Source organism: Crocodylus siamensis, chromosome 4 (genome assembly GCF_052110815.1).
Source record: "Crocodylus siamensis isolate JL-2025a chromosome 4, ASM5211081v1, whole genome shotgun sequence".
Taxonomy (NCBI): Eukaryota; Metazoa; Chordata; order Crocodylia; family Crocodylidae; genus Crocodylus; species Crocodylus siamensis.
The window spans coordinates 103,454,247-103,467,119 of NC_143398.1; the positions used below are offsets into that span (position 1 = coordinate 103,454,247).

Below are 12,873 nucleotides of genomic sequence, written 5' to 3' on the forward strand. Positions count from 1 at the left end.
GGTAGACTGCCATACTATCTCTATGGCTGACCCTCACCCCAGTGCTGAAGCACACTGCCTACCCGTGCATGGACAGGGAGTGTGCCAGCTGCAGGGAGCTGGACTTGGGCTCCTGCTGGTAAGTAGGGTGTGGGAAGGACTGGAGAAGTGGGGAATGGACCATGGGGAACCCCTGCTGGCCCTGCCCACTCCCCTGGCCACCAGATTGCTGGGGGGGGCTGTAGTGCCTGTGGAGGGCAGTCTGTAAGTTGTGCAGGAGGGCTGCACCCTGTGGGGGCGAGGGACCCAGCTCTCCTGAGCAGTCCCCCCACAATCCAGCCACACCTACACACAGCCCATGGCACCCCACATCCCTCTACAGTCTTTTGTTTTACTTGTGGAGGAACATGAATTTTATGGTATTTTACAGAGTGACTTTGGGATTTATCAGGGGTTTTTCAGTTTTCAAATGGGGAACACCAGCTAGTGAGTACCACGTACCTCCACATCAGCTCCCATTGCTTTGCAGGGCCCTATTCATAAGTAACTTACTAAATAGTGGACGCATTTACATGAGATGTTTACTGCACAGCTGTCTAGTTAGCTCTACTGTAAAGTCTCTGCGTCTACACATGTGGCCCTATATTAAGTTGCAGTAAAATGATAAATGCTGCAGTAGGTTAGTACTTGCAAATACAAGTAGTATCATGTGGTGGTGTTATTTACTGCACAGCAGTGCTTGTGTAGGTGCTATTGGGGCTGGCCGGGGCACAAGGGTACTTCAGTCTGGTTGCTGCCTGCTAGCTAGCCCTGCACTGAAGCACCCTCATGCCCTAGCCAGCCCCTCTGCAGACCTTCTGCTGTCACCCCCAGGTCCTCTGCCAGCCAGGGCTGCTCCACCCCAGTTCAATGTGCTTCAGTCCTGGACACACATGTAGGTATAGTACCTGGGGGCAATAAACTCTGGCATGATATGTGCTGGAGTTTATTGCTTCACATTAATTGCATGTGTAGATGCACGCAGTGTGAGGAAAGGTACTGGAATCTGGTCCAGAGTAAATGGTAACACTGAATCAGACCATTTTCTTCCTGAGCCAGCAAAGATGACTGTGCTTTTTTATGTTTAGGGAGCTACCTTTATTCAGTAAATAAACTTCAAAGTGACCGTTATCTCTTTGGCCATCCTGCATGTATTGGTCTTGCAATATTTTGGATTGCTTCCAAAACAACAGGAAAAACATGCAGGTTACTCTGGAGTGGGCACATTTCCAATGTAGCTTGCTTGCCTGTGGAAGTTAACACAGTATATTAGTGGGAGGTATGTCTAGGCACTAATAGAATGTGGGCCCTTTGATATACTTATTCCCACTACAACATTCACCAGCTTTTAGTGCCCTGAGGCACACATTACTGTGGGTATCATTTTATATGAGATAATACAGCCTTGGAAGCAGCTTTTAACTTCCAGATACAAGGTGCTGTGAATATTGGGACACTGCTAAGTACCTGAGGGTCCTGTTGTGAATTTTTGCTAGAGGTGCCAAGCTAGGAGCAGCACGTCAACGTGTTCTCTCAGGAGCAGGCCAGGAACCAAATTGTGACTCTTGGGGTGACAGTCTGGTTGTTCCTGACTCCACCTTGGTCCAGGTGATCTGTGCGAGACTTATGCCTAGTGTAACCTGGGAACACCCAAGGGTGTGGCCATCCTCAATTGGAAGGGACAAATGAGGCAGGCGACAGTGCTGTGAGAAGGACTCATGATTTGAGCTCAGGTCCCTCTTTCCTCTATAGAGTCAACTCCATGCCAATGCTCTTAACTATCCTTATCCAATATATACATGTAAGTATTTCAGTAGGTATCACTCAACAAATAAAGGAAAACTTCTGGTAAGTCTTTCCAATTATATCTTTCAACAACACTAAGAGTATACAGATAAGTATTTACAATATGGTAAGCCAGGAACCCCCTCCTGGGACTGCTTGTCCTAATGGGCAACCCACCTTGGCGATGGCCTTCTCAACCCTTCACCCTACAGAGGCTTGGCGCAACTGGTGAGTCCTCAGGATGTCCGTGTCAGGAGGAGGGGCAGATACCCAGATGGGTGAACTAGGTGAGTTAGGGTCAACAGGAAGTTTACTGGGAACCCATAGGAACCACTGGCAGAATACAACTGGATAGAGAAAAGGAAGTAGGGGAGGAAAAGGTGTGAGTAGGGCAGCACACCAATGAAGAACCAATTATACAAAACTAAACCAATCCCATCCCATATTATACAACATATCCATAATCTTGATAATAGTTTTACAAAATATAGGTGTACCTCTACACAATATAAGACACATATACCCCTGGATTCCAGTTAGCAAGGGGTACCTCCACTCCTATGGGTCTAGCTGGGAGGGACCCTTTCACCTGGGGCTTCCCTCTGTGGGGAGGGCTTATATCTGGAATGCCACCCCTGTGGGACCTGATTCTGTCACAATCCTCTCCAAGAGCCATTGACCAGACCTCAGGGTCCTCCACTCAGTCAGAGGCTCCCGGCGCTGTCTGCCTCACACTGAGACCTTCCCTCCTGGCTCTGTGCCCTGCTTTGGGCACTGGGGGGTCTTCCAGCTCCCAGAGGGAATCAAGCCGCTGCCAGCTCAGTCTACCCAGCCTTACACCTGGGCCTTCCCTTTCCCAGGCCCTGCACTAGGCTCTGGGGCTCTTTTAGTTCCTTGGCTGGGCCACACTGTGAGGCTCTGGATATTTGTCTTATGCTGGGGCTAACCCTAGGAGCCTTGAGCTGCTCCTAAGGCTGGTCCTCTGTGTGTCAGTCTGCACCCCGTGTGGGGCCCAAGCAGCCTTGAGCTGCTGCCAGGGCCAGCTCTTCGTGTGCTAGTCTGCACACTGCTCCGTCCAGCCCCCTGCTGGGGATGGAGGCTTGAGCCACCTCAATGCGGCTCCCAGAGCCTGAGACCCATGCACTGATCTGCGCATTGCTGGGGCAAAGGAGGGGTTCTGGTGGAGGCCTTTTTCGGGCTCTTCCCTCTCCAACTCCCCTTGCAGTATCCCCTCATGCAGCTCATGCCGCTCTTTTTTATACCCTCAGGGGGCTCCACCCCCTGAAGTCCAGCAGGCCTGCAGCTTGCAGGTCTGAACTCGGTCTGGGAGCTCCTCACACCTTCCTCTCCCAGGTTTATCATGTGAAACAAATTTGTACACCTAAGAGCACTAACATTGCATGGCAACCTGTGGCACCCAGTGGCACCACTGTATGTATATCACTTAACATGCCACCCAACCCAATATTGAAATACAACACTCAGCTGAGGGTATGCTGCCTCACAAACGGAAGCAGTGCCATGTTTATATGGTGCTCTAGCCAAGGCTAATTAGCTTTCCAGAGAGGCAGTCCCAATTACTCTCAGTGCTGTACTAGAGCAGCATCACTACTTTCAGTTCAGGAGGTAGTAGTTTGTATAGAGCACCAGAGTGTATTTTGGCATGTTCACGGAGCTCCATAGATGTGCCCACACAGGCTGCTGTCTGCATATTGCAGTGCCAGAGACTAAAGCAGGAAGGAGGTTTTAAGGCAGGGTTAAGGCACTGGCGTAGGAGATTTGAATTCAGTTCTCACCCCTGCAAATAATTTTCTCTGTTCCCCATCTCTAATGGACAGGGGATATCTTTTGCTATGTATATGCAGCATCTCGGACAAAGAACCCCTAGTCTCAGTTTCAGTTTGAGGCTCTTACTGTGGTCCTTCATGGCATGATAATATAATTGCTCACTGACATCATTTACTTTACTCTTCTGTAATGCTGCATGTTTCATATTTATCTTTATCGACATACTGTATTCAGCTTTTAAATACCACAGTGATTGGGGCCTTAGAACAGGCTCTCAGCCTGGTTACCAGCTGGCAGCAGAGCTGCACACAAATGTCTGGAGGTTGTAGCTACTCTGCTCTTCTCCTGCTGATGGAATGTGGGACCATGCCACCAGTGGTCCCAGTATATGAATGGGACTTGCTGTTGAAAAAAATGGGACACTTTCCATTTACCTTGGGGAAGATACTCAAAGGCACAGCCAGTAAGCCATCTAACTCTTGCTTGAATTTCAAAGAGTTTGGCACACAGCTGCAGTTTATGCTTCTGGAAACTCCCACTTTTAAAGGGAGGTGGGTCTAGATCAGAGATTGTAATGGGTAAAACACACCACTTAAGTATACAAAGCAAGTAAGACACTGCAAGTCTGCATTCACTTTGCGAGTTCTCACTTGGTGTTTTGCTGAAAACAAATTAGTTATAAAACAATATTTTTGTCACTTGCCATCTAGCAGCATGAGAATTTTCCAGTGGATTTGAGCTTGCATAATGACAAAGACCATGGAAATAAGTTGCAGATGGATTTTTAGCTGTTTTTAGTTTTAATAATTGAATGCAGGGTTGTTTAGTAGCTCGTGGAAGGAAGACACATGTAAACCATTGAAAGCAGCAACTTATAACATTGCAGAGTTATTAGACACTGTTCCCAGCTTCCTAATATGTTTGTTTAAAAATATGTGTGAAATTGTAGCCAGTCCACTGATTTCTTGTTAATGGAACTGATAAAGAAGAACGCCAAATGCTTTGTTTAGGGTCACTTATAGTACAGCTAACCCCAATCATTCAAAAATCATCTCCCCACCTAAATTCATGGAATTAAAAAAAATGAGCTTCTTTTTATTTGACTTATTAGTTTGTGAGCCCTTAGGATATGCTGGGGTCACTTTTTCTGTAACAATGAGTCCTTCTGACAGAGGACTCATCTTTGTATCTCTGCCCTTTCCTGCTGGCCAAACAGGCACAAAGAAGCTACACAGGACCATAAATGCTATTTGAGCATGGCTCTACTCCTTGCACTTTGGGAGGTGTGCCTGCTACCAGTGAAAGGGGGCTGGTCATTCTGCTTCTGCCCTGCGGATTCTGCACAGCTGCAATAGTCCATAGGAGCAATAGCAACAAGGGTATGTGTTTGCTGGAGTCACAGGCTGAACTGGCTCCTGTCCATTCCAGATAAAGGCAGGTAAAATGGCTTTTTAAAAAATCTCTTGACCAAAAGTAGAGATGAATCTGACCCACATAACTTAAAGGGGGTAGGGTATAAGCTATAGTTTTGCTAAATCCACATAGCCCAAAATGATAAATCTGGTCCCAAAACATGAAATTAACCTAAATATCGTATTTTTAAAAATGTATTTGCTTTCTGATTTCTGAGCCTGAAGAGAACACTTAAGCCTCATTTCCAGACTTTTCTATTCAGTCAGAATAGTTAGTACTTAACAAATCCCCAAATTCTCATAGCGTTGCTTACCTCCGGGGCTCTATGTTGGACATAAACTATTGTGAGGCTCACCATGAATTTCAAAGATCTGGCAACATTGAAACTACATTCTCCCAGTTTTTGAATCATAAAGCAACCATGGAGATTAAACACTAGATGGAGTAGTTGTACCAAAATGAAATTAGAATTTGTAAAGCAAGTCTAGTAACAGAACTACTGTAAATATTTGGAAGTCAGGGTGCTTATTACCAATATACAACATATGAAAACACATTCCTACAAAACTACCAATTTGGAGAGTTCAATTTGTATGAGAGAATTGCTTATTCTAAAAGAATAACGATAGTAATTTATGTTTTTAGACAACTTTTCAATCAGAAAGATCCCCAAACACCCTTTATAAAATGATGACAACTATATATCTGATTTGTTTTGCTCATTTCTGCATGAAAGGCCAACATTGTTTTTACAATATACAACATAATGTACAAAAATAGTTGTTCTTTTCTCCATCATGCAAGATAGGATAGAGAATGAAAACCTCTTATGAAGAAAGTCTGTCTGAATTCTTTTCTCCTTAAATCTGACACCAAACTTTTGATGGTAACAAAAATTTAAAGGACAAAAGAAACTGAGGTTGTTTCACTTTTATAATCAATGAGAAATGTTCTGTGGTTAAGAATATTGGTTTAATATGAACTAGGCTGTAGTTTGATCAGGAAGTTATATATCTATATCTATCTATTTTTTAGTATAGAGATTATGTAAAGTTAAGTCATTCCTGATCAGATATTTTTCAGATTATATCTTGAAATTATAGAATCACTTTTACTTTTTACCATCACGTAATTTGAGGTGAAAGATGACCCTGAGTAATTTAAGCGCTGTGGGTGCATCCCCACATGCAGGGGCACGCGCTTGCAGCGCTAAAAAAAACTGTGCTGCTACAAATGTATGCTGCTACTTTTTGCCACTGCACAAGCCTCTGCATGTGCACTTTGGTGCAGGACAAAATGTCCTGTTTCAGGAAAACTGCTGTTTTCCTGCTCCTGGTGCGCTGGGGGAGCCAGGACAGAACCAGAGGAAGGGAGACACTTCGGCTGGCAGCCAGAGCTTCTCCCAGGAAGACTGAGCCTCTGTCTCCCCCAGCACACACCCCTGCCACATTTTTATGATAGTCTTTTTTGTTACCAGGATTTTCTGGTAGCAAATTTTGCCCCTGCACTACAAATTTGCAGTACAGGACATGCTTTAACATGCTGGGTGTGTGGTTTGTGGTGCCAGAATGAAGTTTGCAGCACCACAAACCACACATGCCTGCACAACTGGATCTGGCCTATGAGCAGGGGTGGGAAAAATGTGGCCTGTTGGCCGGATCAAACCCGTGGTGGACTCCATTTCCCAAGGGCCCCTGCCTGCATCACGAAGCCAGTTTTTATGGAGACCCCAGGAACACCAGGGTCCTGACAGCTTGGAGCCAGGGTTTCCATGGAGGCCTGCCCAAGCAGTGCTGGCAGGGTGTATGGGTGGGTGGGAAGCTGCTCCAGGGCCAGGGTCAGGATCTTGAAGCAGTCATAGAGCAGGCTGGAGCCAGGGCAGAGGTGCGATCTGCTGCCCACACAGTCCTGTACTGTAAATACAAGTACTTTTGCATACAGCAGAGCACATATAGATACTGTCTGGGGCATGAGGGTGCTTCAGTGTGGGAGCTGCCTGCTGGAGTACTAGCTTGCTGCAGAGTTTCTTTGTGTGCAGCAGGGCATGTATAGATGCTGCCCAGGTGCCTGGGGCACGAGGGTGCTTCAGTGTCGGGGCTCATGCCCCTGCCAGCCCCTTCACAGCACATTGAGCCTGGTCAGAGCAGCCCTGAGCTGCTGCCAGGCTGGGCTGCTCTGACCAGGCTCAATGTGTTGCCCACAAATAAACTCTGGAGCACTGTACTTCAGAGTTTTTTCATGTATATTAATTGTACATGTAGATGCGCCCATTCAATCCCAGATTGTTTGCTATTCCAGGGCTGTTCCAGAGAGTGGAAAATGTTGCAGAGTGACCTGTCAGAGAGCAAGTCTCACCTTTATGATTTCTCCATGGGGTCTCTGCCTGCATTTCTACCTGCACCCCAAATGGGTTCATCCCTCCCCTGTTAGGATGATAATAAAACATTAGCACTGGTCTCCTTAGGTTTTCAGGAAAAATAGACACAGTCTACTCCATATAAAGATGATAAAGTGACGGGTGTTTCATCTGAGTTTTTTTTTATCATTGGTGCACCCTGATGTGAAATTTAACTAGACGGATTATGGTAACCATGTCTCATGGTAAGACTGCCATGCTCAGCAGAAGTGCCATCAGGCAATACTGCTCTGGACAAGTGCCTCATAGACTGGAAGCAGTATAGCTGGATGCATAGATGCCATGGGTGGGCTAAGTAGCATTGGGAGCAAAACCCTCAGGGACCATAAGCCACCCATAGAAGCCAGCAGTCTACGAAACCTGCTTATAAGACAATATATATATGTCTTCACTATTTATATGAGGCCAGGCTGTGGCTAGGTGTGCAAGTAAGTACAAAGAACTCTTCTGCCTTTCCTAGCATGTGGACCCTTCATAAATCAAGACTTAGAACCCCAAGCACTAGAGTCCACAATGGTAGTGAAACAAGAATAGCAAAATTGAACTGACACAAGGGCAGAGAGGATGCTGGCTGCCAGGAGAAAGGTGTCAGTGCTTTGATGTGTGAGCTCCTAGAACCTTTGAATAATGCCCCCTTGAATGATCCCCTAGATTCCCAGCTCTCTGGGCACATCTACATGTGCCTATTAACGTGCAACAGAAGCTCTAGAGCTTATCACTCTGGAGCTGATTGGTGCTATCATTCATTTGCATGTGCATGTGGACCACAGCACATTGAGCCGGGTTGGAGCAACCCCAGCTGGTAGGGGGTCTAGGGGGTTATCCTGCCAGCCCAGTGCTGCTCCCATAGGATCAATGTGCTATAGAGGGGCTGGCTAGGACACAAGGGTGCTTCAGCACAGGGCTAGGCAGCAGGCACCACCCACATTGAAGCACCCTCATGCCCCAACTAGCTGGGTCGGCATCTAGACATGTACTGCTGCACACGAAAAATCCCTGCAGCAGGGTAGAACTTGTTATTTACAATCACTACTGTGTTGTGGAGTTTACCCTGATAAGGGTGCACAAATAGATGCTGAGATGTTTACCACACAGTTAATAGGTTAATCGCACAGTAAGCATCTCTGGTAGAAATGCCCTGTATAGCACTTTTCTACCCCTTCTTTTTTTCAGTTTGGGCTGTGGTCTTCATTCTCTAGTACTATCTTGTTATTTTTTTTTTATTGTATATTCATTTATTTGTATTGTGGAAACACCAAAGAGGCCTAGTCATGGTCTGGGACCGTGAGGTGCTGTACAAACACAGAACATAAAGTTCGCGTGCATTCAATTTACAGCTGTGGAAAGTGAATAAAATGTTATCAGTTGTGCAAGTGAGCATTGGAGCTGTGCAAAACGACACTGTTCCATTTTGCTTTGACTTCCAATGGTTCAACGGAACAGCGTTTCCTATCAAATTTCATTTCAGTCGAAACAGCTGTTCTGTTCAGTTCTGTTGAAACAGAAAGGCTATAGCTGGGCTGCCTCCCGCTCCCAGTGCGATGTAGCACAGGGGATGGGGAAGCAGCTCAGCTGGGCTGCCTTACTGCCCTCTGCTGGATCTTGTACTGGGAAGTCAGCCCAGCTGGACTGACTTCCCATCCCCAGCCTATGGTGGAAACGTTTTGACTTTCGATACGTTTTGACCGGCCTCATTTTGTTTCAAGGCTATTTTGAGGGCCTTTGTTTCATTTTGATTTTGCTGTTTTGACCTCGAAATTGGTTGAAATAGTGTTGGAACGAAATGGCTGGTGATATTTCGTACAGCCCTAGTGAGCAGCCTGTTCTGACCTGTGGGGCATTTTGCACCCATTTTGCAGTCATTTGTGACCACAGAATTCTGGCTCCATTTCTCCCTTGTTCTGGTGTAAATCCAGTGTAGCTGCCTTGACCTTGATGGAGTTTTTGTGGAGTTACAATAGCACAGCTGGGAGCAGACTACAGCCTATGCCTGGTCTCTGTCAAAAGTAATGTAGCGCCAAGTCATTTTAACTTCTAACTCTTAGCCACTTCAATGATCTTTTGTCATCTAACAAAGTCAAATACAAAGTGCAGTCTGTTTGCAACACAAGACTTTTTAGGTCTAAAACAAATTGTCCTTGGGCTAAGCACAATTGAATGTATTTTCTGAATTCAGACTGCATGATGAGTGGGTGCAATCTTTCATGAGTAACAGTTGGTGAATGCACTTTTGACCTTTTCAACTTATTGTATTGGTATCTAGCCAAACAATTTAAGTTCTTCTGTAGCACGCGACACTCAGGGCACAGAAGAGCACCATGCACTCTGCTTCTCATTTCTTTTTTTTTTTTTTTGTAGTAAAATGAAGGAGGTCAGTTCTTGGTCTGATGGCCAGATGCCTTGTACTGTATACTAGCACACAGCAGAGAAAAGAACATCCAAAAAGGGTCAGAAAAGCTCAAACCAGTGGAAAGTAGGGAAAGGAAGCTCTATATTATTATCTTTTCCCTTTTAGACTACAGAAGTCTCACTACATGAGTGCCATGAGTGATGCTCTGGCTCCACTGAAGTCAGTTGAACTTTTGCCACTGAGTTCATTGGAATCAGAGTATCACCCCATGTATGTAATGTTCTGTGTCAAGCCTGAATGCCATTGTAACAAGGGTGTAGTCTCTCCAGTCCAAATATGTTCCTATGCGGAAGTTAATACCATTTGAGCCTGTCTGATTTTTCTGTGATTTCTTAGAACATCTCCATTTTTTCAACCCTCCTGAGGTTCATTTCCCTTCTGAGGGGCAAAATTTCAGTCCAGGCCTCATCCTACTGGAACAACCACAACAGTGGGAGTTTGGTCTGGGGAAGGAATACAAACCTTAATCCTGCATTTAGAGCTAGCTGGAATTCTTTTGTTCAAATATTTTTTTAATGATTTAAAAAAAAAATCAAAACGGACATTTCTATGGGAAAAGCCTGAGTTCAGCTACATATTTCAAATCCTTTTCCAACAGAATTTGGGGTTTTGGATGAAAACCTGAAAACTTTGGGAGAAGAAAAAATAATACAGACAAAAATAATAATAATAAAAAAGTGAATGGTCTTTAAAAACACATTTATAGGAGTAAAAACTTTTCCTGACTAGCTGTGCCTAAGATTCAGATACCACTAAGAGATACAGAGGCACTGAAACTTAAGTTTGCAATACCTTACAGTTCAGCTGTTACAGGATGGGTTAGGAGTCAAGGCAGAAGCAGGGCGTATAAACAGGCAGGTTTGAGGGATTTACCCCTTAGGTTTGATTTATAACTACCCTGTAAATGTGCTATCTCCAGAGTGGCACCCTCAAGTTCCCTGCGCTGCTCTGTGCAGCTTGGCTATGTGGGTGGTCAGTTAATTATCTATGGGAAGACATTGTCACTCAGCAGGGCTAGCTAGTCCACCCTGCATGCCTTGTGGAGGTCGCTAAAAAGTTTCCAGTTTGGGAAACAGCCCATTTGGAGGAGCTTAGCAGGCTTGAGAGCACCATTGCTGTGGAATATATGTTTCCTGTACACACATAGTGAGAATAGGACATTTTCAGTCAAGCATCAAGTAGGTGGCCCCAATATCACTGCAGTAGCCCAGAGATCTACTGCCCATTTCAGCTGAACCACTACTATTTTTAAACAGATGGACTTTCCATTTTGAAAGACCAAATTGTATCATTATTATAAACCTGATTTTCCTAGAGGGCCTAGTACCATACTGCACCATGGATTCATGCAGACAGAGGACATGAAAAGAAGTGGCACAAAGGGAGGCCAAGTTGGCTTTTGCATTTTCAGCCCAATGACTTCTTGCTTTTCCAAACATTGTTTCATTAGGTTAATAAATAATTTAAATGTATGCTGCGGTTATTAGTTCTTTATTTTTAGTGGTTAAATCCTGCACTGATTCTGTGTAAATGCTTTTTTTCCCCCATACAGACATACGTCCCTGATGTACCAGAAAGTGAAATCCACCTCCATGAAAAGGGCCAGTATATAAAGTTTATTCACTATTTTAGTCCCACACAGGCTCTGTGTTGGGGCTTCAGAAGTGCATAGACTTTGTGTTAATTCATCCATCCACAGGGCTGAACTACACCCCAGGGGTGCAAAGCTTTCCTGTACAACTGCTCCATCTCACAGGCATTACACTGGTACAAAGGGCTTTGTGTGGACTATTCAGTAACCCAGCGGTTCCCAACCACCGGGCTGCAGCCTGGTACCGGGCCGCAAAGTATTGGCTGCTGGGTTATGGCACAAGCTTTAACCACTACTAGCAACAGTTCTATGCCCAGGCCATGCCCAAGCCATGCTGATTGACTGGTCGAGAGTCACTTGGCCAATGACTCTGACTTTAGCTTTTTAAATTGAACTGTGGTAACTGTGGCTAGTCACTTCCATATCAAATGCAACAGCTAAGAGATGATCTTCACAACCTGCCCTCCCCCGCAAAAAAAATTTAAATGTGTAAATTAGATTTTTCTATACCCGGTCCACCAAAACTCTTTGCATGAACTTGCCAGTCTGCAGTATAAAAAAGGTTGGGAACCACTGCACTAACCAGTGGATTTCAGGTAGTTTGCCCTTTGCATTTCTACCTGCAGCACAGAGCTCCAAGAGTCTATCCATTTGTTTCTTGTAGGAAAAAGGTATAAGCCTGACCCACATTGAGTCCAGACCTTCCCGCCTCAACAAAGACGAGTATGAATTTTTCATCAATCTGGATAACAGAAACATTCCTTCTCTAGACAAGATCATCAGGACTTTGAGAAATGATATCAGAGCAACTGTTCATGAACTTTCCCGTACAAAGAAGAAGGATACAGGTAAGGAAACACCGATCATAAAATTATATATCTCTACCTCAGTCAATCATTCTCTTTTGTTTTCTTTAGGAAGGGAGTTTTCGAACTGATCACTGCCTGTTTTCCCTCCTTTCCTTTGTATGCCTTGTCTATTTGGATTATAAACTTTCTCGGGCAGGAACGTTCTCACTCTGTGAATACTGATTTTGGTTGAGACCTCTAAGTTATAGTAGAAACAAATAATACCATATTTACTCAAATAGAAGATGACCCTGACTATAAGATGACCCCCCACTAATTAGATTTATATATTGAAAATATATACATTTGTTATATTTTTCCAGGCATAGAATCTAAATATTGGAGGTTTGTCTTGAAAGTGTCCACTTTCCACTACTACAGCAGGGAAAATAAATCTGCAGGGGTCAGGTAGCTCCATTGCTCTCTGTTTCCCCCTAACTTCTTCCTCTAGCAGCCCCTTCCCCCTCTCCGTACCATCAGATCCTACTCTCCCTTGAGCACATAGAAGTGAGGAGCAAACTGAAAAACAGTAACCTTGAAATAAAACATGGCTGTACTAATTTGCATATAGTACCCATACACTTACTTCATCCAGAACTGATAT

General features: G+C 44.7%; 1 protein-coding gene across 1 annotated transcript in view; it reads left to right on the forward strand.

Annotated features, from left to right (window-relative positions):
• Window positions 1-12,873, forward strand: part of PAH (phenylalanine hydroxylase) — a 58,502-nt gene that overhangs the window by 12,263 nt on the left and 33,366 nt on the right. Inside the window, exon 3 of the mRNA XM_090043230.1 lies at window positions 12,086-12,269. Coding sequence (XP_089899356.1) covers window positions 12,086-12,269 — 184 coding nt within the window. The remainder of the gene's footprint in view (window positions 1-12,085; window positions 12,270-12,873) is intronic.